The sequence below is a fragment of the Hippopotamus amphibius genome, chromosome 2 (assembly GCF_030028045.1).
Source record: "Hippopotamus amphibius kiboko isolate mHipAmp2 chromosome 2, mHipAmp2.hap2, whole genome shotgun sequence".
Lineage (NCBI taxonomy): Eukaryota > Metazoa > Chordata > Mammalia > Artiodactyla > Hippopotamidae > Hippopotamus > Hippopotamus amphibius.
The window spans coordinates 161,822,202-161,845,507 of record NC_080187.1 but is presented as its reverse complement, the minus strand read 5'-3'; the positions used below and the strand labels follow the sequence as shown (position 1 = coordinate 161,845,507).

Below are 23,306 nucleotides of genomic sequence, written 5' to 3'. Positions count from 1 at the left end.
CTTGACTTGGAGGACAATGATCTGAATATCAGCAAGTTGAGAATTTCACTGTGTTCTTGTGGACAAGATGGGAAAAATTTAGACTGAAAGACTATTGTTTGGGAGATTTGTAGCTGCTTGAAAGCTCTTACTCAGTGTTATGATTATTGGGTTGACTTCATCATTGAGAGTACAGTGCATCTCCAAATGAGTTCTGTGGAGAGAACACTAGTTCTGGGTGTTGATAGAAGTAACTTGAAAGAGAAGTTCTGTAGTCAGATAAATTGGGGGGAATGCTGAGATTTTTTAAAAAACTGAATAAGTTTATTTATTGTATGTCTCCTCAGAGCTCTACTGTGCTAACATGAATTGGGAATCTATAAGAGGGACAGTGTAAGCAAATGTTTACCAGCTTACTTTTCTCTGAAATGCTAAAGGTTTTGGTCTTCTCAAGTATGCTGCACTAGCCCTGTAATCCTACATTATCCCTCTCTCCTGTACTTCTAGGTCCTCAGCCCATGAACATTTCTAGGCTCATGACCCCTTTATCTTTTTCCCAGTTTTTTAGCACCCTTTCTAATTCATCCCAGCAGGCATGCCAAACATTTATCACCCTTTTAGGCCTTCTGCTCTACCACTTGACCTCTGTCCTTGTTTACAAAGAAATACAGGCTTTTGACATTGAATTCTTTCAACCTTTGGCCACCTTACCTATGAGGTTGTGACAGCCACAAACCATTCTTCAAGCTTTTTCAAGGACTTCTCTCCATCAGTAAAATCCTCTTCTGTATCTCCAGTCTCTCCTTAACTACTGACTTTTTCCACCATCAGCATATAAACACTCTTAAGTTCACAATTTCACATTTTCTGGACTTTACTTCTTCCTCATGCTTTTACTCTGTCTCTCTTTTCAGTCAAGCTTCTTAAAAGAATGGTTTGTGTTCTCAAACTACTGAAATCTGACTTCTGTCACCACCATTACTCAGAAATAGATCATATAAAGATTTCCAGTAACTTTCTGCTGGGTCTACTCTAGTGGATACTTTTCAGTCTTTTTCTTGGCCTTTACAACATTGGATGTTAATCACCCTTTTTTCTTAGTTTCCATTATACCATCTCCCCACTTTTACCCTTACCTTTCTTGTTAACTCAGTCTCTTTCACTAGTCTCATCCTCAGTCAACCTCTTAAATGAATATATGCTACAGGGTTCTATCCTTAGCCAGTGTTTCTTATTATTCTGCTCATTTTTGTTGGATAATTCGTCCACATCTGTACTTTGTCTACTACTTGATTACTTTTTGTAGTCTCTACCTTTCTTGATCTCTAGACCTTCATAGTAACCCAAATAAGGTTGTCTTTCTCATCTCTGTATCTTCAACATCGTAAAATCTTTTGCATGTAGAATTAATAACTGCAGCCATATCTAGGGTGTTTACTCTGCCCTAGGCACTGTCCTGAGCACTTTACATATATTAACTGACAGCAACTCTTAAGGGACAATTTTGGGGTCAAAATCCAATCTAGCTTTTAAAGAGATTAGGATACAGGGAAGTTGAGCAATCTGCCAAAGGTCACTAGCTAGAGAATGGAGAAGCTGGGCTTTTGGCTTAAGTGTCTATACTCTGGATCACTTTCTGTCTAGGTGCTCACTAAATATGGTGGACAGACATTTCTATTACATGTTTGAGGGTTTTCTAAGGTACCTAAGGTCCAAAACGTAGTGCTTCTCCTTTGGTGAGTGGCACTTCCATCTATCTACTCAGTCACCCAAGCTAGAGACTGGGGTCAGCTTAGATTTACATCCTTGCTGATTTTCTGGCTAGTGGTTCTGTTGATTATGGATATAGAGGTATTGAGATGCCTAAGTTTTCTCCTTTCAGTTGTGTCAGTTTTGCTTCATATATTTTGAAGCTCTTTTGTTGGGTGTACACATATTTAGGATTGTTATGTCTTCTTAGTGAATCTGACCCTTATATCATTATGTATGTAATGCCTTCCTTTGAATCGACCTGACCCTTTTATCATTATGTATGTAATGCCTTCTCTTGTCCTGTTCTACTTTATTTGATATTAGTGCAACCACTCCAGCTTTCTTTTAATTAGTTGTTTACATTGTATATCTTTTTCTATGCTTTTTCCTTTAACCTACCCATATTATTATGTTTGAAGTGAGTTTCATATCAATGTTATGTTTTTTCTTTTTAATAATTCTGATAATTTCTTTTAACTGATTTCTTTTGTTCTGTTTGTTCATTCTGATTTTTGTTCTTCTGTTTTCTCTTTTCTACTTTCCTGTGGATTGTTTGAACATTATTTTTCTTTTTTTTTTTTTTTGGCACACGGGCTTAGTTGCTCCGCGGCATGTGCGATCTTCCTGGAGCTGGGATCGAACCCATGACCTCTGCATTGGCAGGCGGATTCTTAACCACTGCACCACCTAGGAAGCCCCTGAACATTATTTTTCTATTTTAATGTATCTGTGTTTTTTAGTATATTTCTTTGAATAGTTTTCTTAGCGGTTGCTCTAGGTATTACAGTATATATATACATATTTAACATCACTCTATTCATATCAGTATTTTATCACTTTAAGTGGAATATAGAAACCTTAACATTACCTTGGAGTTAGTGAGTTATACTTCCTAAATATTTCTCATATCTTCTCTCTCCTCTGTCTCATCATTCCTTACCTGGGTTGCAACAGTAGCCTCCTAACATATCCCTTTCTCTTTTTCCACTCCTCTTGTAATCTGTCTTCCTCAGCGCCACAAGAGTAATCTTTCTAAACACAGCAGTTCTGGGATCAAAGTCTTTCAATGGCTCTTTGTAGTCTTCATGATTAATTCCCAACTCCTAAGCCTGGCATACAAGTTCTGTTATAATCTTGTCCTTACTTACTTTTATAACATCTTAAATCTCTCAGCTCTTATCCATGCTTGGTTCCTTCTATACAAAACCACTTTCATTTATTCTAGGAATCCATGTTCTGCTTCCTAGAATGTCCCTTGCTCCTTTCTCTTCTTTACGTAACTCATACTTGTCCTTTACGACTACACAGGTAAAGAGAAACCACCAGCATGGAGCCTTTCCTGACTTCCTTTCTTCTTTGAATTATGTCCACTTCTGCTTTTTGCTTATTAACTCGGTCATATTGCTTACCAGAATGTGCTGTTATTAGCTTGTCTTTGTTCTCTCACTCCATTTGAGCTCTTGAGAGGAATGTAATACACATTTTCTAAATATTTTATCATAAAGTTGTGGCTTAAAAGCTGCATTTATGAAATGGAATTTAGAGGTTTTAATGGACTATAAGTTTATTGTGAGATAATTTGATCTTTATTTGTATTGCATTGGTACTCAGTCTTCCTCTGGATTTCAGTTCACTCCTGGACAATATGCTTAGGGGCATAGATGAATTAGAAGATGTATTTAGGAAATCAGCATGATAAATGGAGTTCTAAACCATGTTATAAGAGGAACAGTCAAAAGAGTTGGATATTTGTCACCTAGAGAACATTCACAGGAGACGTGGTGGCTCGCAAATAATTTGAAAGCCTTATTCTTTGTTCCTGGCAAGGATATATCTATGCAAAATAGAAAGAAACATCAGGCAAACAAATTCACTGTAATACAGGAAAAGATTTTCTATAATTACAGGTATAATAGAATGGCATAGATTGAATTATTTCGGATAGTGGGTCACCTCTCATGGGGTTATTAAGATCAAGGTTAGGTGATCACTTATTGGGGGATATTATGGAGAGCATACAGACATAAAAGAAATTTTGTTCCCGAGATTGTATGCAACTAATGTCATAAGAAATGTAGCTTGCATTCTAAGAGTTATTAAAACACTGGAAGGAATTAAGTCATTCTTTATGTTACAGAAAGAATTAAAATACTGGTAGTAATTACTTGATTATATACGAAATACAACAATTATTCTGTTGATTATAGATAGAACCTACCTACTTCTACTTGCTTATATGCCTAAATTTATGATTTAAAGGATAATAGTTATTTAGAGCTAAGGTGAGCACTTTTGTTCCTTTTTGAACAAATATATACCTTGTTCTGGTATATACTCTGAGGAGCAGTTGGATATGAGATATGGAAAGGGTGGACAAAGAAACATTTTTTAAAGAAAAATTTTCAGAATGTTCTATTTTACTTAAACTGTAGGGTGTGTACATGTGTATTTGTTTCATTGTTTTTATAGCTTTTGGATACTATAAATTTTTTTTCAATATATTCCATGTTTAATTTTTAAAAATCAGATGCAGACATGGCAGTTGATAACATTTTGTTAAATCTGGTTGGTGGTTTGACCATTATATTTGTTTTTCTGTGTGTAAAATATTTGGATGTAACTGCTTTGACAATGAATGTTAATTGTGTGTACGTGAAAGTAATTGACCTTTGCCTACAGAACTTGACAGTACTGATGGTGCCAAGGTTTTTAGTAAGCAACCAGGAAGAATCCAAAGAGTAGCAAGAGGATCAGGTGTGTCAACGAGAGATGTTCAAGAACTTTTGACACAATATACCAAATTTGCACAGATGGTAAAAAAGATGGGAGGTATCAAAGGACTTTTCAAAGGTAAGAAAAATAACAAGCTCACCATTAGCTGACACACTGAAAGGAAAGAAAGAGGTTGAGAAACTAAAAATTAAAGCCAGGGAGTACTGCCAGTATTAGAAAATATACTGCTGAATTTCATGTTATATTCAAGTACTTCCAGGATTTATAATGCTATCTGTGATTTATTTGTTTTCAGATTCAAGGTAATAAACACTAATATTTTAAAAATCACACTTAAAGACTTTATTTTTGTGAAGTTATAAAATTTAGAGAATATGAGGAAATATAAGAAAAAAATTTAAAACAGCCATTACCTTTACTCCCCAGAGAATCCCATGGGTCTTATTGCAAATAACATTTGATATAACTAGTGTTTTCTTCTGACACGTCATGACTTCTTTTCCATATTGTCAGATAGTCTTCAAAATATAACTTTTAACCACTGAGTACTATTTCAGTTACGCATGGCATGTATCTGTGTTTAGCACAATGCATCTTTGTTGGATGTTTAGGCTGATTCATATCAGTATCAGTTCTATATCAGTATCAATTCTTGTATCAGTTTCTGTGCAGTTTTCCTTGAGGTCAGGGATTTTGTCTGTTTTGATCAGAAACATAGTAGATGCTGAATAAGTTTGTAATAATTTAGTATTTCCAATTTGATGGTCAAATGGTTTTCAATATGTTTTTTAGATTACTCACTTTTAACATTTATTCGTACATTTACTGGTTTGAATTTTCTTGGTGAATCCCCTCTTACTTAGATTCCTTGTCCATTTGTTTTATTTTTTCTCTTATTGCTTTGTAATAACTCTAAAATTCTTGGATTATATCTGCAGATATTTTCCCCAAATTTTCACTTGCCTTTCATTTTTATTTATATTTTTAATTAAAATGAAATTTTTTGTTTCATTTTTGTTTTTGTTTTTTTTGGCCGCACTGTGCGGCTTGTGAGATCTTAGTTTCTCAACCAGGGATCGAACCCGTGCCCCCTGCAGTGGAAGCGTGGAGTCTTAACCACTGGACCACCAGGGAAGTCCCTGAAGTTTTCATTTTTATTTATTTATTTTAAAAATTTATTTTATTTATTTGGCTGCGTCAGGTCTTAGTTGCGTCACATGGGATCTTCATTGCGGCACACGGGATCTTCGTTGCAGCATGTGGGATCTTCGTTGCAGCATGTGGGATCTTTTGTTGCAGCACTTGGGCGGTTCGTTGTGGCACATGGGCTTCTCTCTAGTTGTGGTGTGCAGGCTCCAGAGAGCATGGGCTCAGTATTTGCAGTGTGTGGGCTTAGTTGCCCCGTGGCATGTGGGATTTTAGTTCCCCGACCAGGGCTCGGACCCACATCCCCTGCATTGGAAGGTGGATTCTTAACCACTGGACCACTAGGAACTCCCAAGTTTTCATTTTTAATGCAGCTAAGCCTTTTGGTTTGATTTCTTTTATACTCATAAAAGTCTTCCCCATGTTGATACCACGATAGTCACCTATATTTTCTTCTGCTCATTCTGGGTGTTTTTATTTTTTTAGGTTTTACTTTTTAATCCCACCTAGAATTTATTTTGCTATGTGTTGTCTAAGGTAAAAAGATAAGTTTGTTTTTCGAAAGAGTTAAAATCAACTGTTCCTCCCAGCCCTGTCTTTAAAAGTTTTTCTATGTCATGAACACTGTTAAAATGAATTTATTAAGAAATATTGATTAGGCAAGCTCCAAAGATGAATAATACCACTGAATAGCTTTCTAAAAATGATGAGTATCTGCATAAGTTTTTATCACCTTTTGTCTTTGACAGTGTCCTTATTTTCCTTGCCTGCTATATCCTATTTTCTTTTTTGTGACGAGGAAGAAAAGTTAGACAAACATGTTTAAAATGGGTTGTAATTCCTAATATCACATGTTATTTCAGATATTGATTTGTAAACACATTAAGTCAGTTTAACATCTTTCCCAAATGACCCTGACTGTTCTTGATAAAACTACTGCAGATCCATTGGCCAGATCTTGTCTAAGCATTGACTGCTCAGTAAAGGCACAACCAAGATGAAGCGGGCAGTGGATATGGTGCATGTCCTTTTAACACCAAAGTCTTAATAATTTTTTGAAGTTTCAAGTCCTCAGAGACAAAATCTCTTAAAACGAATCACCAGTGGTCATAGAATTCACATCTTACACAAATTTATTAATTATGAAACATTTTTTACAGATTTTATCATGTTTTATAAAAATATATCTTCTTTCATTCATGGTTCTTAATTCATTTAATTTATTCATATTAGCCAGTTTTGATCAGAGAATCAGGATCAGCTTTGATTTGCATTTTCACAAATGTTCCTGAGAAGTACCAGAGTTAATGTTCCTTTGAAATAAATAGTTTTGCTGAAGCAGCTGTAGTTATTCATTGCTGTTGCATCAGTGATCTCCTTGGCCTTCTGTCTCTTAAGAGCACAGCAGTTATTTTCTAAAGGATACTCTTACCTTTTCTGCCCTAGTGTGCATCTCTTTCATTGGCTACCTTCTTACTGTAGAGTTTTGACTGAATTTCACTTGTTCTTTCTCAAAAATCTGTATGTAATTGGGATAAAGATTAGATGAAGATTAGAAGGGAATATGTACAAATAGGAATAACTGTGTTAGACTGATAAGATCATAGGGTTTTTTCTTTATATTTACTCAGTTTCTGTGATATCCTGATTATATTACTGTCTGTATCGACTCAAAACCTTTTTTATTCAGGTGGTGACATGTCTAAGAATGTGAGCCAGTCACAGATGGCAAAATTGAATCAACAAATGGCCAAAATGATGGATCCAAGAGTTCTTCATCACATGGGTAAATACAGAGTTGTTGCCAGTTGCTAATGCATGGTTTAGCTTATAAGGGTTGAGTTTTAATAAGCCTTCTGTTGTGAAATGAAAATCTGTTCAGACAATGTATGATTTGAGGAAAAGGGCCATCTAACTTCTAAGTTGAATGGTTGTAATAGTGCTGTATAAGCTGAGGTTTTATTCATGCCTCTGCTGCTGTTTGTGATTTTTGAGCGAGCTACTTAATCATCTTTTGGTAATGATTGTTCTGGTGACCTTTGGCCTTAGTTTAGAATCTGAATAGTTTCAGTGATGAGACTTTGGAATTATATAACGATTTTGAAAACCCAATTCCACTTTTACCATATAACCTATGAAAAGTTCCTTAAACTTTCTGAACCTCACTTTTCCCTTCTGTAAAATCACAGGTAATATCTCGTCAGGAAATTATGATGATTAAATGAGCTAATAGATAGGAAAGCATTTAGTACAGTTCTGGGCACATATAATAGTAGATGTTCAATAAGGGTGAATTGTTTTCTTACTTGAAGTCCTATGAAATAACTATCGCATACCCCAGCCCCAATTTATTACTATTTACAAGACTCAGACTTACCAGGAAAAAAAATTTTGTTTAAATTTACCGACTCCCTACTGTGTGACAGGTACTGTTTGCTTTAAGATCTCTTTGTGTAGTATGTATTCCTCATAATGTGGTGAGGTAAGATACTCATTCTCTTTTATGGATGAGAATACTGGTGATAGTACAAATTTTTATGTACTTTAAGGCTGATGACCAAATTGCAATCAGAACCCAGTATATTTCTTAGAAGTTCAAGTACTTATCAGGCAAAAGTAACATGTTTCAAATTCTATTTAATAATTATCTGCTTTTATTCTACTCTCACTCTAGGTGGTATGGCAGGACTTCAGTCGATGATGAGGCAGTTTCAACAGGGTGCTGCTGGCAATATGAAAGGCATGATGGGATTCAATAACATGTAAAGAAGATGCCTTAATATAAACTGACTCAGTTGATTACATTATTTGCTGAGACCTCAGAGTTTTCCTCCTTTTTGCAAACGGGAAAAAAAGTATTTTTCTTGCCTGTCTTGTCCCTTTTCTTTCTCTCCTCATCTTTATTCCCCCTCCTTTTCTTTTTCCTCCCTTTCTTTTCCCTTCTTCCCTTTCATATAAGGGAGGAATATATGGTTTTTGTGGAAATCATTATATTTTTGCTTTAGATTTTCTTCTGCTAGTTTTCAACCATCATAACATTTCTTAAGTTAAACAAATCATGATGTAAAATTCTAGTATTGATGCTTAAAAGTTTTTAATTGTCTCAAAGGCCAAGCATTACATTTGTAAACAGTCCTGGTCAGTAGTTACATGATGTCTCAATAAAAGTGCTGTAAAATAAACTTCAAAGTCGTTATAAGTTAAGGGGTTGTTAACTTTCTTTATGGTTTAAAATCACCAGTGTATCATGTTAAAAGGCAGACAGAAAGCTAATATTTAAAACTATTCCCAGAAATATACCTTTATTGGGACATATGGTAGAGTAACCATTAGTATTAGGAATTTTTGTTTAACTTGGAATAATAAAGATAATTTTGCCATAGAAAATCTAAGCTCTGCCATTTAAGTTGAAATTGTGAATTTGGTTACAGTTCACAATTCAATGTTTTGTATATAATGTGCATTTTTTTTACCTCATATTTTTGAAGCCTTAATGGCAATATTTGATTTTCTTGAAAAGCCAATTTTGTTATGTTTCTTACATACCAAAAATTTGCTTGAAGAAATTGATATACTTTGATGGTAATAGCTAATGTATAGACCTCCTAATGGGAATATAATTGCAAATATAAGGCTGTCACTATTATATATTAAAAACAATGAGACCATGACAAGATTGACTTGGTTGTTGATTACTTTGGATTGCTGCACAGTTCATGTAGAACAATGGCTTTTAAGTAAGTTATGGAATTAATTTAAAATACTAAAATAATTATTATACCTATTCATTATTGACATCATAAAGATAATAGATATGGTGTAACTGTATTTTGAACTAGGATGAACTGATTTTGAACTAGGATGAACTGATCTTCAGCAAAGAATTGATTTGTAGTAGTAGAAGAGAATGAAAGAAATAGCTAGTTTTTAAAGTATTAATTTTTTATGACTCAGGCATTTTAAAAGGGTCTTAAAAACCAAAGTATCTTCAGAAAATAACTACATAGAAAATGCAGCCGATTTTCTTATTTGAGCAAAGATTTTATATCCCACTAAATCATTTTCACCAGCTAAAAGCTTTAATATTCCTATAGAATATTTGTATACCCTGTAAAAATTATGTATCTTGTGTTCTGCAGAAATGTCATCATAAGGTCCACCTATAGAAATTTGACAACAGAGAAAATATTGTTTTCCAAATTAATTTCTTATTAAACTGATGCATACCACCTTTTCTGGGCATGCATTTTTGTGATTTCTGTCCTCAGGGTGCCACTTTTTACATTTTGACCAAAAAAGGAAATGAGACACTTGGCCAAACTTTATGGCTTTGGGCATTGTTAGTATTTTTGTGTCTGATGCAAATGATATTTTTCAGAAGCAAAAATAACAATGGCAAAGGATAACTAAAGATCCAGAACATGTAGTTCAGCTTCTATTTCTCTTTCCTCTCCTATAAAATGAGGAAATTGGAGATGCTTTCTAAAATTCTGATTCCATTAATTCCTCAACCTGGCATCTTTTTAGTTACAAAGCTATCCTTTAGTTCTTACAGTTTTTATCCAAGTACTGATTTTTTGAAACCATAAGTACTGTATACCAAAATTAAATTCTTTAATAATTTGAACAAATTTCCTGTTATTTTTTACTACTGTTAAAATTGGTTCCTTAGCTTTTTGAGATATGTTCTATTTCCAACTTAGAGCACCAGCTACATCTAATATCATATAATATTGGATTCTTCCTGGATTTTATTATAGTGTTACTTAAATATGTCCAAACATAAAATTAGGTATAATTTCTTATATTTACAATGCTTATGTAATTTTAGAACAAGAACAAACAGAACTTAATTATCAGAAAACTACAATACCTAGAAAAGGCAAATTAATAATTTAATCTGATGGATGTCAGTATTCTGCAAGTATCATATTTGCTGGCATATAAGATATAAGATACCAATAAAGAGCTTGAAAAGATATAAGGTGTATACACAATGCATTACAACTTTATGGAGGAATTTTTTTGGAAAAAATTAATTACTTTTCATCATGTAGTAAAAGCAATTTTAAAGTATGTTACATAAATCATTATATTGTTCAAATAAATACAGTATATCATAATGTGAGAAGTCCTAAGTTCTGATATGCAGTAATATTGTACTACCTTGAATAGACATAAGTGCACATAGCTAAAAAGAAATGTATTGTTACCAAAAATACTGATATAGAGAAGGCAGTAAAACCAGGAAATAACTAAAGTCTCATCATGCATATTAATGTTGGTAAAATTTGTATAATATTAATACCTTATGTCAGTGAATGTAGAGGTCCTAAAAAGTAAATCATAATATAAAATAAAATTGAATGAATTTCTTTTACAGGTCTTTCTAGTACTATACATAAGCAAAAATTTGAGTAAAAAATGGAACAAAGTGTTTAAAATAAATGTGAAGGAATTTCAGCTTGTTGATTGTGTATGCAGTAAAAGCAAGTATTTTATTATAATAAAAAATAATAACCACAGAATTTGAATGAGCTCTAATAAAAACTATGTCAGTGAGAACCATGGCTAAATAACAACTAAATGTAAGTAAGTTTTGGTCTTCCTTAAAACCTGGTAATAATTATTAATGAAGCCAAGTAAGTTATCATATTCAAAACTAGAAAGCCATCATCACAGCTCAGATCTGTTCTGTTCATTGCTGGTATTCACTGGATTAGAAACAGAGTCATCTTCAAAATTCTGCTCTAAACTTTAGTTACCATGTTCTGAACATTAAGTTATTGCATTACAATGGAACCTAATACCTTCTTTGCTTCTGAGCCATGAGTTACAGGAATGATGAATTTATATCTCAGATTTGGGGATATTTAAATTTTATTTCTAGATCACCTGTATAGTCTGTGGCTTGTTATTGATGTGATGTGAAATTTTGCTATGAGTTTTTTTCCCACATTTTGCCATTAGGTGTAGATAGCAGTTTATTTGTGTTCATTGTTGAGTAATTGCTAACCCAAGACTCTAGGCCCTGTCTTTCTCTACTGACCTCTTGTCTATAATGTGGGCATATTGAGTACAAGGTAATTTTTGGATACTTTTAAAATGAAAATACAACTTGTAAGCTGGTAAATTGTGACACATTTCCTTTGGTAATATTAATGTGGGTCACACAAGCTCTTGAGGTTGGCATGCCTATGCTACTGTTTGCAACTCTCATAACTTTTCTGTCTCTTCATTCAAAATCATTATTTGAAGTGCATTTATATCTTTTAGCTTCACTTGGCTTGAAAGGTTCTCTCATTAGCCCAAAACAATGCATTTCTTGGTACCAGTTGGATCATAAATGGAAAAGCAATCAAGAAATTGCACAGCAGTACCTGTTTGTAGGAGGGATAATTTAGATAAGTCTGACACTAAGAAAATCCCCTATGTAAGGCCTGAGCCTCCTCTGACATAAAGACTTTCTTCTGATGGAAAGCAGAAGTGAGTAATATCCTATGATTGTGGTCTAATTTTCTTAAGCAACACACGCAAAAGTTTTGTGACCTTCCAGGGAAAAGTCCCATATGTACATCAAGGGAGGAGAACATGTAATATCTGTATATCTGCATAACTTAGGAATCATGCTTGTTTGCTTTTTATGATTTTAAAATAGAAGGAGGGAATTAAAGACGTAACCCAAAAGAGGTAAGGGTTTTTACTGGATATATCCATGGGCCCACAATTTCTGACTTTGGGAATTAAGTGGTTCAGCATTTTATTTCTAGCAGAAGTATAAGAAATACCCACCTGTTTCTTGACATTCCATTTGATAGGAAATATAGGGAGTGTGAAGCCCTTAGGTTGATGTGTATCCTTTGATTTTTTTACAGTTTCCTTCTTATTGTTTACCAAGAATTTGGATGGGAGGGTAAATTTGTTCTGTATACGCAATTGGGTTATCAAATGCATCTCATCTGTTATTAGGGAAAGGTATGGTTTCCTTAGGCCAGAAAAGGTACAGTTCTCAGGATTGTTTTTTCCTTTTGACATCACAGCCAATATCAACAATTTTATTTTAGAGAGTTCAGCAAAAGTTCAGCATGGGCAGTGAACCTGGTGGTCCTCAGGGCATGTCTCAGTCATTTATGCCATTGTTCCTTTCACATTTCCCCCTTTTGCTTATGATTTTTCCTGGAGAAAACATCACTGGAGCAACTTTTTTTTTTCAGTGCTTAACAAGATTTAATATACATTTATACTTAACATGTGGAACATATAAAGATTTTATACTGAATAAATAATATTCATTAAGCCAGAGGAAAAGGAGGAATTTACATCGTTTTTTTCCTTTTTTTTTTTTAAACTACAATGTCTTGAAATACAAATGTGGATTCTTGTCATTGAAAAATCTTTGAAGTTGTGTTTCTTCCTTTTAGTTGTATTTTTTTCTTTTTGTCTGTACTGGTAACCACTGTCTAAATCAATCCATGTGCAACCATTTCCACACTTTGATTCATGAAGCAAATTGTGATCAGTTGCTCTCCCGAAATAGAGCATGACTTTATACAAACAGAAACTTGTACATTACCCTCTTTTTTTTAATTTTTTGCTTGTTTTTTGTATTTTTTCTCTTCCTTTCCTTTCCTTTTTTTTTTTTTTGAGATATGGCCCTAATGAAAAAATATATAAAATAAAAATAAAAGATTACTTAAATCTACCATCACTTAGTCCCACATAACCACATAGCTGGAGTGGCTTGGTTGCCTGTTCTGGATTCATCATGTCCCTCAGAGTGAGGGTTGGGACCAGGAAAATCATTGGCGGCATTGTGATATTGTGCTGTCTCAAGCATAGTGATCTGTGCAAAAATTAACCGAGCAGAAGAATGGTTAAGTATAGAAGTAATCAATTTAAGCAAGTACTTTATCAATCTAAAGAAGCTAATGGTTATTAAGAGCAATAACCTAGTTTACAGAACAGTTCTGAACCAAGATCCAATGTTTGAGGGTAACCAGCTGAACAAATTGAACATGAGAGGAGTGTTAAGGGTATCAGAATGAAGCCAAGTGGGTTTCTTTTGTAGGACCTCAGTTTGAGTTTCTACTATACCAGAAGTATGTATCCAAGTACAGCAGGTGGTATTTAAGATGGCACAGTTGCCTCCATGTTCTGCCAGAAGGTAGTCCAAGGCAAATCAGTTATATAACATGAGTAAGTGAGTTTAGGGAGTTTTCTTGGTCACTTTATGCTACGACTGTGGCATTAGCTATGTCTGCTATGGTGGCAGAGAGATTTTGAACCATTTTGTCCATAGTTTCAATCCTCCACTTGGGGAATATAATTCTTAGATATTTCTGAAATCCCTTAGAAGAGATCTCTCAGCAGAGTCAGGAAGTAGAGCACGTGTGCTATTTGGTAATTTGTGGAGAATTTAATACAAAGGGGCCATTAAAAATCCTAGGGAACATTGAGAACCTGGGGCTAGGGGGGTTGAGGCAGGACGTCTTCCAACCATAAAGATAGCAGATGGGGCACAGAGAAAGGCGCTGTCAAGGTGAAATTAAACCATGGGTCAGTTATATTTGAGCAGCCTAGAAGCCTTCCTTGTTGGAATATGTGGGGGTCATCATGAGGATATATTCTGTTGCACAGCAAGGTAAAGATGAGAGCCATTGTTTCTGGGTAACTGCAGGGTCCTATTGGAACAAATGTTCCTAAGAACTATTGGGGTTTTTTTCTGATTCTGTTGACCAAACAGGAAAAAGGAGCTGTGAATTCAAGTAGGCAAACGTGGTTTGGTGGGAGAATAGATGAATTCTGAACAGGACATGGTGGAGGGATATTAGTAAGACGGGATAGCTAAGACAAGAGGATCCCAGTGTTTGGTGAATGATGGTGCTAATGGCATAGCCAACAATCTGTTAGATTTCCTCCAGTGGCTGGACTTTGGGAAATGCAGACTAGGGCATTTTTCTTCCAGGCATAAGGGTTCTGGATGGATTTTAAGAAAATAATAACAAGTCTAGGGACTTCCCTGGTGGTGCAGTGGTTAAGAATCCGCCTGCTAATGCAGAGGACATGGGTTCAATCCCTGGTCTGGGAAGATCCCACATGCCGCGGAGCAACTAAGCCTGTGCACCACAACTACTGAAGCCTGCGTGCCTAGAGCCCATCCTCTGCAGCAGGAGAAGCCACCGCAATGAGAAGCCCACTTGCCGCAAGTAGAGAAAGCCTGCACTCGGCAACGAAGACCCAGTGCAGCCAGAAAATAATCAATCAATCAATCTCTTTAAAAACAAAGAAAGAATAACAAGTCTAGTGAAAGAACTATCCAAGTAAAATCAGCCATTTTAATATAAAGAGGAGAAAGGGTGGCGCATGGCCTTGGTTAAAGAAAGAGTCCTAAGCTGAATAGATTAGTTGAATGGCCAAGAGTTGGAGCCAGATGCTTCTTCCCAGGAGAGTTCTGGCAAGATAATATGGTTTTTGTAGAATTACCACCAGTGGAGGATTCCCACTGTATGTAGTAGGGCAAAGAACCGTAATAAACCTGAAGCCACAAGGTGGAGTCTCAGTAGTTCAATTCTTCAGTCCTTCACAGTCAAACTTCAGGGACCAAAGGACTTCGGTCACTTTCTTTCACCCTTTCATGCACCCATGTATGAAAATTTCCACTCCTTGAGGATGTGTCTGTAAGAAGTATAAGAAGGAGAATGGCAAGTTGGTGTATCATCAATTATTGCATGGTGAAGGAGATAGAGCAACTCTATGATGATGGCAATTAGAACAAAGGTAACGAGAGATTTCATCAATGGTGATCATGAATTCACATTGGCCAAGTCTCGTCTTAATATCTGTGAAAAGTAAGTAGGGTTTTCTCTGTAGCCCTGAGGCATAATGTTCCCAAGTATATTGATGTCTTTCCCAAGTAAAGACAGACAGGTACTGGCTATCTGGATGCACAGGAATGTTGAAGAAAGCACGACATAAATCTATGACGATAAAGAACCGTGTGCTCAGAGGGATTAAACTGAGGGTGGTGTGAGGGTTGGGGATTCTGGGGTGACGTGGTATGATTATATTGTCTATGGCTTAGAGATTTTGAACAAAATACCAAACTTGGCCATGAGACTTGCCTGGGGAAAGGATTGGTGTGTTACAGGGACTGGTGCATGGGATGATGAGACCCTTCTGGAAGTGTGCCTTGACAGTGGGACGAATTCATTCTAGGGCCTCAGGCCTGAGAGCGTGGTGTTGAGGTGAGGGAGAGGTTTATTAGGATCTACCTGGATCTTAATTGATGGAGCCTAATGAATGTGTTCTGTGTCATTTGATAAGGTAGAGCATAAGGTAGAAGGAGCAGAATCGAACAAATCCTTGTCATTGGGAAGTGACAAGACAGAAGCAAGGAGGGCAATCTCAATATCAGGACTAGAGCTGGAAGTAGACCTTGAGGAGTCAATTGTATGTGTATATCTCCTTTTAGGGAAAAGGAAATGTTAGCTTGTAATTTTTCCAGGAGATCTTGGTCCAAAAGGTGTACTGGGAGAGAAGGAACAAGAAAGAACTGATGAGTTCCCTGCACAGGACCTATCTCAAAAGGCAAGGGGGCTGACTTGCTTACCTTCATAACTGTGTTGGGAGCTCACACCATCTGGACCATTTCGGTACTCTGAGGAAGAGCACCTTGAGGCTGGTGGGGTTCAAGACAGACAAAGTTGTTCTTGTGTCCACATGAGTGGTAAGGGCCTCAGCTGCTATAAAAATTCTCCCAGTGGTGTTAGTGGAAGTACTGGGAAGACCCCAACACTTTCCTTGGACCATCATGAGTGTCTACAACAGGGAGGTGCTTATCAAATTTCTCAGAAAGTTCATGAGAAGGGTCAGAATAAGCAGATTTGGGCTGCAAACAGGGCCTTCTTTTTAACTTTGGGCAATTCTTCTTCCAATGGCCAGGCTGCTTATGATAGTGGCAGGGACCTGGCCTTGGAAGGAACCCTGGAGAGAATTTTGGTCTTTCTGTTGAGGTGACTACTGAATGGCAGCAGTCAGATGCTGCAGCTGCAAATTCATTTTAGTGGTCTTGCATTTCTCTGTGTTTGTTTTAGACAGCTTGTTAGCCAAATTGACCAGATCAGGAGTGGCCATTGCTTTAAATCAATCTAAAGTTGCATTTTTATTTTTAACACATTTTTAAAACATTTTTTTCTTGTGCATGATTGATTATGAAACTGTATCCCCCTATTTGAGGAGTGGGTTAACCTTAAAAATATTCTCTACTAAAATATATACGTAGGTATGTTAAAACCACTTAAAAGTCCTGTTTTTTATTTGATGGACTTTCCTCGTTATTGAATTTTATTCAGCTTTTTTTTGTTTTTTGTTTTTTTGGCTGGGTCAGGCTGTTAATTGCAGCGTGCAGGACTTTTCATTGTGGAATGTGGGCTTCTCTCTCATTGTGGTATGTGGGTTTTCTCTCCTCCAGTTGTGGCGCACAGGTTCCAGAGCACACAGGCTCTCTAGTTGAGGTGCACTGGGCTCAGTAGTTGGTGGTGCACAAACTTAGTTGTGCCTTGGCATGTGGGATCTTAGTTCTCCGACCAGGGATTGAACCTTCATCCCCTGCATTGCAAGGTGGATTCTTTACTGTTGGACCACCAGGGAAATCCTTATTTAGCTTTGTTGTCCCAGCCTTTCACAGAAATAGGTAGATCTAAATTTACCTTTTTAGCTCTTTATGCATCATTAGATAAATAAATTTAGATGTTACATTTTCAAGTAAATTATAGTAATACCTGAATTTATTTTTTGTCATAGTGATACAACTTTACTACAAAGTGAAAAAGATTTGGCATGTTGCTTTGTTGTCTACAGTATGGAAATAATGATAAAAATGTCAATGCCTCAAATAAAACCATTAGAATTTCTATGCTTTTCTGTTGCTATGAGTTGTTTGGAAAAGACTGCTCTTCAATTGTGTATTTGTGTTTAAAAATAACTCTTCTTAGGAAATACTTCTAGTTCATGTTGGAATGTGACTTGCATTTTGAATTTTCAGTAAACTAAGAAATGTACTTGTAAACCATGAAAACAAGTTCTGCTTCAGCAGTTAAAATTGTAATTTGATATGTAATTGCCATTCTGCAAAATAAAATCATGCATTTATAAACATTTCACTGATTTTTAACAATAAAAGCTGTTGACTACCCTTCTTGCCAGTAAGAGGAAAGGGATTTTTGAATACATGTAATGTAGAACTGTCTTGTTTATGAAAGCCAATTCATGAAACCTTTAACAATTGGCTCATTATTTTTCTTTTCAATTTATTGCAGTTTGTTTTTGCTGTTTTGGATTGTCTCAACCCCTTGCTAATGCCACTAGAGAGCCACTTGTGTACCTTAGCAACAAGCTAGTTTCATGTTATTACCAGAATATAGATTATGAATTTCCATACAATTTAAAAAATACAGATGGCTTTAGATAACCAACTTTTGTTTTTAAGGTTTTCGGTTTGGTTTTCAGGTTATCATAGTTATATGCAGGATAGAAAGTGTACAAGAATATTAAGCAGAGAGTAAGGAAAAAGAACTTTTGCACAGGAGAGAAAAGAATAATTAAGGTTGTAGGGGGTCTCAGGCCTGCTTTTGCCACACTGAATAGAAGATATGCTAGGCTGTAACTTTGGGGAGCATTTATGAATTTTGACTGGCATGAAAATGAAATTTAAAGTATCAAATGAAGCCCTTCCTCCATGGCCAAATAATGTATTTTAGTTTTGACCTCTACAGCTAGTGAAAATTGCATGCAAACTCTCATACTAAAACTACAATAAAAGACCATTTACCTGGAGATGCTCCAACTAGAGTAATGCAATAATCATTGCAATCATGACTTTTTAATTTGGTTGAACATTGGGAAAAATTGGAAAAGTCTGAAATGTTCCCTCTCACACAAACACACACTCGGGCGCGCACACACACACCCTTAAATAGATAAATTATTCCTCACATTTGTTAAAATGGAAGCTTGCTAGCCCTTTGCTCTCCTTCAGGTCTCACTTAACTTTTTCTACAGTTACATATACTTAAGTATTTCAGATAGGTGTAAGCAAAATTCGCCTCTGAGGCTCTTACTTCAAGAGTATTTTGGCTGGACTGTCATCCACAGAAGAAATGGAACAAGAAGCATGAGCTGTTCATTAAAAAAATATATTTTCGGCAACCACATTTCATCACAAGCCTTTGAAGCACACTACGCAGCTGTTCTCATTTCACAAGTGCAGAAACCAAGGTCTGCGAGGTGACTGCCCAGGATGCAGCTGGTGAGTGGCGGCGCCAAGATCCCAAAGCAAGCCTCCCGGTACAGGTACGAGGCATGACGTCACTGGTGGTGCCAGGCGGTGAGCTCCGCACGTGGGCCGGGCCGGAAACGGTACTGCGGAAGGCACCGCCCCGCCCCGCAGGAGCCGGGAGTTGCGCCGTCCAGGCTGTGGTCAGCCCGGCCCCAGGAGCCGAGCCGGGTGGGCGGGGCGTCGGTGGCCCCCGCCCCTCAGACCGGCCCCACCCCAGGGCCGCCCCGCCCCGCCCACAGTGGCGTGGCCCGGCGCGGCGCAAGGCAGGCGCTGCGGGTGAGTCCCATTTCCTGACAGCAGGCTCCGTCCGCGCCTGGGCGGGGAGGAAGAGGATGGAAGCGGGCTTATCGGCCCTTACCTTGTATCTCGCCAGCGCCAGCAGTCCTGTGGCGGCGACCACGATGGACCGGGAGCCAGTGAACCGTGCGGAGGGAGGAGAAGCAGGGGCCGCCTCGGGAGCTGCGGCCGCCGCGGCGTTCAGGGAAGCAGCGCAGCAGGTAGGTGGGGCCGCCGAGGCTGAGGCCGGGAGAGCCCTGCGTCCTGTCTGCCGCGCCCGCCGCCTGCCCTCTTGGCCTGCCAGGCCTTCCTTGGAGCAGGCCGCCCGCCGGAGCTGCGTTCCGGGGCTCCTCGTCGCGGTGTCCCCGCCTCCGAGCGTCGGTCTGGGGGAAGGAGCGGACGTCCCCGCAGTCGGCGCGCCGCTGGGCAGCCCCGCCGCTGACTGCGCCGCAGACTCCGGGGCGGCCTCGGATTTCCAGCGGTGAGGTTGCAGCTTCGGGTCCGCGAGCGCGAGAAGGAAGGCGTGTCCCCGAAAGGCTCTCCTTGGAGTAGTTGGAAGCCAGGTGACGCCGGCTGCGATCACGTCTCGGTCGCCCCTTGTGGGAGCGCCTGACATGGCATCTGCCCTTTGGTTAGCAAATAGCAACTAGGTGCTAGGTGTTTACAGGCCTCCCCCCCGACCTAATCCTTGTAACTTTTGCATGAGGTACGCGTTATCCCTGTTTCACCAGGGAGGTAACTAAGGCTCAGAGCTGCGCTGTCCAGTAGACATACAATGCCAGCCACGTTGTAAATTGTACATTTTCTAGAAGACACGTTAAAAAACTAAAAAGAAACCGGCGAAATTAATTTTAATATTCTATTTTATTTAACCCAATTTGTTGAAAAACATTTTAACATGCAAATAGTATGAAAGTTATCACTGAGATATTTCAGAGTCTCTCTGTGGTACTAGTTTTTGAAACCCTTTGTGTATTTCAGCGCATCTCAGCTTGAACTGGCCACATTTCAAGTGAGCATTAGCCACATGTAGTTACTGTATTGGACAGCTTAAGTTTAGAGCATTAGGTAAGGTTTGGAGGTTTGTTTTGTTTTGGATTTGGTAGCCCGAAGTAGTAGTGTAGGCTCTTTGGCCAGGTAAAACTAATGAAGAAATGGCTTTACGTGAGACCAGCTCAGGAGTATACAATTTTGATGTTAAAAACCTGAGTTGCTTCTGTGTAGAAATCTTCCCACCCTCAGTGAGAACCAAGCTTTTCAGGAGCTTCATTTTTGAGACTAACTACCTGAATGTTAGTAAGACATTTCCCCCAAACTACAGATTCCTAGAGAATGGAGCCCAAATGTGAGTATCGTTCTAATGTTATGAGGTAGTTTGCTTAACAAAAACTTTTTCACAGGGTAGTCTTTATATGGAATTGTTTTTTCTCCTACTTAAGAAGGGGGAAGGTAACCTGCAAGAAGGAATTCAGGGACTACACTAATTGATTTGGAAGCCCACTTGTCATGTTCAGTTGAGTCGAGACCTGTTGTTGACAGGTATACTTGAACGGAACCTTTTAGTTTGATGTATTTTCCATTTGCTTCTTCCTTCTGGTACTATAATTGTTTTCATCACCACTTCAGCTTTGAATCTCTAACAGCAAAGTAAACATACCTGTACTGATTTACCGGATAAATGTTGTTCGAAGAGAGGCTCTTTGTTGTAGCTTAGCGCTATTATGTTATTTTCACACTCTTGGTTAAAAAATAAGAAAATAAATATTCAAATGTAAAGAAGGCGGTAGAGCAAAAAGTAAAAAGTCATAGGAATACTCCCATCATCCATTTCTCACATTCACATGCCCAAAAAGTAACTGTTAAGTTTCTGCTGTCTTCTTTCTGGGATTGCCTATGCATATATAATCTTTCTTGTTAAACACAAATGGATAACTACTATACAAACAGTTTTCTAACTTTCCCTTTGTGCTCTCATTCACATTCCTGAGGCTGAGACATTTCTGGGAACCCCCAGAAATTACATCTATGCCTAATTGAGCACAGTAAGAGGGGAAGACGCCAGTGAGGTGAAGACTTGGGTGGAAGGAGAGGCTGCCAGCCTGTACTCCTTCATCAGTTTGTCAGAACTGAGAAACCTGAAGTGTCATGTCGGGAAGGGAGTAAGAGATATAGGAGCTTGGGTCTGTGTTTAGAATTAGGTCTCAAACCAGGACATTCAGCAGCTTCTCTGACTAGACTTTTAACCAGAATCTCAGTTTCAGTGTTATTAAAGGAGTTAACATTTCAGCACTACTTGTTCATTTATTTATTTAGCACCCTTGCTACCAAGCACTTGCAACGTGCCAGGCGCTGTAGGCTAAAGGATGTAGCAGTGACGATACACGCTGTGCCTGCTCCCGTGTTGCTGACCACCTGTTTGGGGAAGGTGACGCAGAGTAAATTCCAAGTGTAATACGTGTTTTTATAAAGTTCTGGGTGCTATGGGAGTTTGTGAAAAGAAAATTGCCACTAAAAACAGGCCCTGAGGAACAAGATAAGAAGATTTAAAGTACAGTTAACCATAAAATGTTGTCAAATGTTAATTGACATTGCATTTCATAATTTCCTGGTGTTAGGAAATTGGCTTTTCAGATCTTTGGAATTGGTTGAAATGGAGTTTGTATTGACAGTGAAAATTTTCTTACCTGCAGGTTGACTGTTTATCTGTAAAAATGAAATGTTTGCAGATTCAGAGAATAACTTTCATTTATAATTAAATGAAATTGAATCAAATTATTTTTTGGTTGGTTTTACCCATCAGTACCTCTCTTAACTAACCCCCCACTCCTCTCCTTGCCAAGTAAAGGTTGGAATCATATAGATTCTTTCACAGATTTTTTTACTCGACAGCCTGGTTCCTTAGGATGAGGGGTTGACAAGCTATAGCCTATGGGCCAGATCCCACCAGCCACTGATTTGTATAAGGTTTTATTGGAACAAAGCCCATTCATTATGTCTTGTCCGTGGCTGCTTTTGCAGAGTTCAGTAGTTGTGACAGAGATTACATGGCCCTCAAAACCTAAAATATTTACTATCTGCCCTTCATGGGAAAAGTTTACTCACTCCCGCTTAAGATGATACACCTAGGCCTTCCTAGGTGGCGCAGTGGTTAAGAATCTGCCTGCCAATGCAGGGGACATAGGTTTGATCCCTGCTCCAGGAAGATCCCACATGCCACGAGGCAACTAAGCCTGTGTGCAACAACAACAAAAAATTAAAGAAAAAAAAACAAAGGATGATACACTTAAAACTTGGGTTTTACTGTATAAAAAATTAATATTAAAATTTTAAAAGAAAGCTGTTATATAAGTCTCTAATAAAAATCTTTTTATGAAAAATGATTAGAACAAATAAAATGTCACTTACATATTATGTATAGAGACTATTACTCAAAGTTCTATTTATACTTGACTAACTTTGGTATTAGAATGAAAAATATGAGTCATGTTTCAGCCTTCCCCTTTGTAGATTTTTGTTTTTACCTTTTGGAAAAAATATAGCCAAGAGTCAGTTAATGGAGTTTGTAGATAAGTTCATACCAGTTATCATGACCCAGCCAGAATGTTTTCATGTCTTAAAGTTGTCTAAGGAAGACAAAGTAGTTAAGCCTATGAGAGACATCCCTTCTCCTTTGCCTGTGTCTTAGAAAAGAAAAATTAAGCCAGTGAGAGATTGCTAGAGGGAGAATGAGAAGCTGCTTTGGCTCTGATGGGGGTGGGGTGGGGATGGATTGAGGCATAGTGACGTACTGTGAAAGGTGTTTATTTACTGGGACTGTTAACTTTGGCATCAAATCCATCCAGTTACTATGATGACTGGAGGTCTAACCCAGCTTCTCTGACTTTTCTTTGCCTATAAAGTTATGGTCTGGAAGGAGACATTGGTGTTAGGACAACCATAAACCAGATCTTATATGAAGGGGGAGAATGAGATTGGGTAGGAATGGCTCACCATGCTTAGGGACTGGTGATAGAAGAAAGGTGGCCTGGGTGGACCCTTTGTTGTTCATCTTATTTATGGACAAAGTAAATGGGCTGGTCTTTAT

General features: G+C 37.7%; 1 protein-coding gene across 7 annotated transcripts in view; it reads left to right on the top strand.

The window, feature by feature from the left end:
- Positions 1-23,306, top strand: part of LOC130844741 (signal recognition particle subunit SRP54) — a 70,329-nt gene that overhangs the window by 29,733 nt on the left and 17,290 nt on the right. For 3 of the 7 annotated variants that reach the window (XM_057720840.1, XM_057720841.1, XM_057720839.1), the window contains 3 exons: positions 4,411-4,581; positions 7,301-7,396; positions 8,285-8,792. In XM_057720840.1, the coding sequence (XP_057576823.1) occupies positions 4,411-4,581; positions 7,301-7,396; positions 8,285-8,376 (359 nt within the window). In that variant the 3' untranslated portion in view covers positions 8,377-8,792. The other 4 variants (XM_057720843.1, XM_057720842.1, XM_057720845.1 and 1 more) reach the window with 3 other exon arrangements.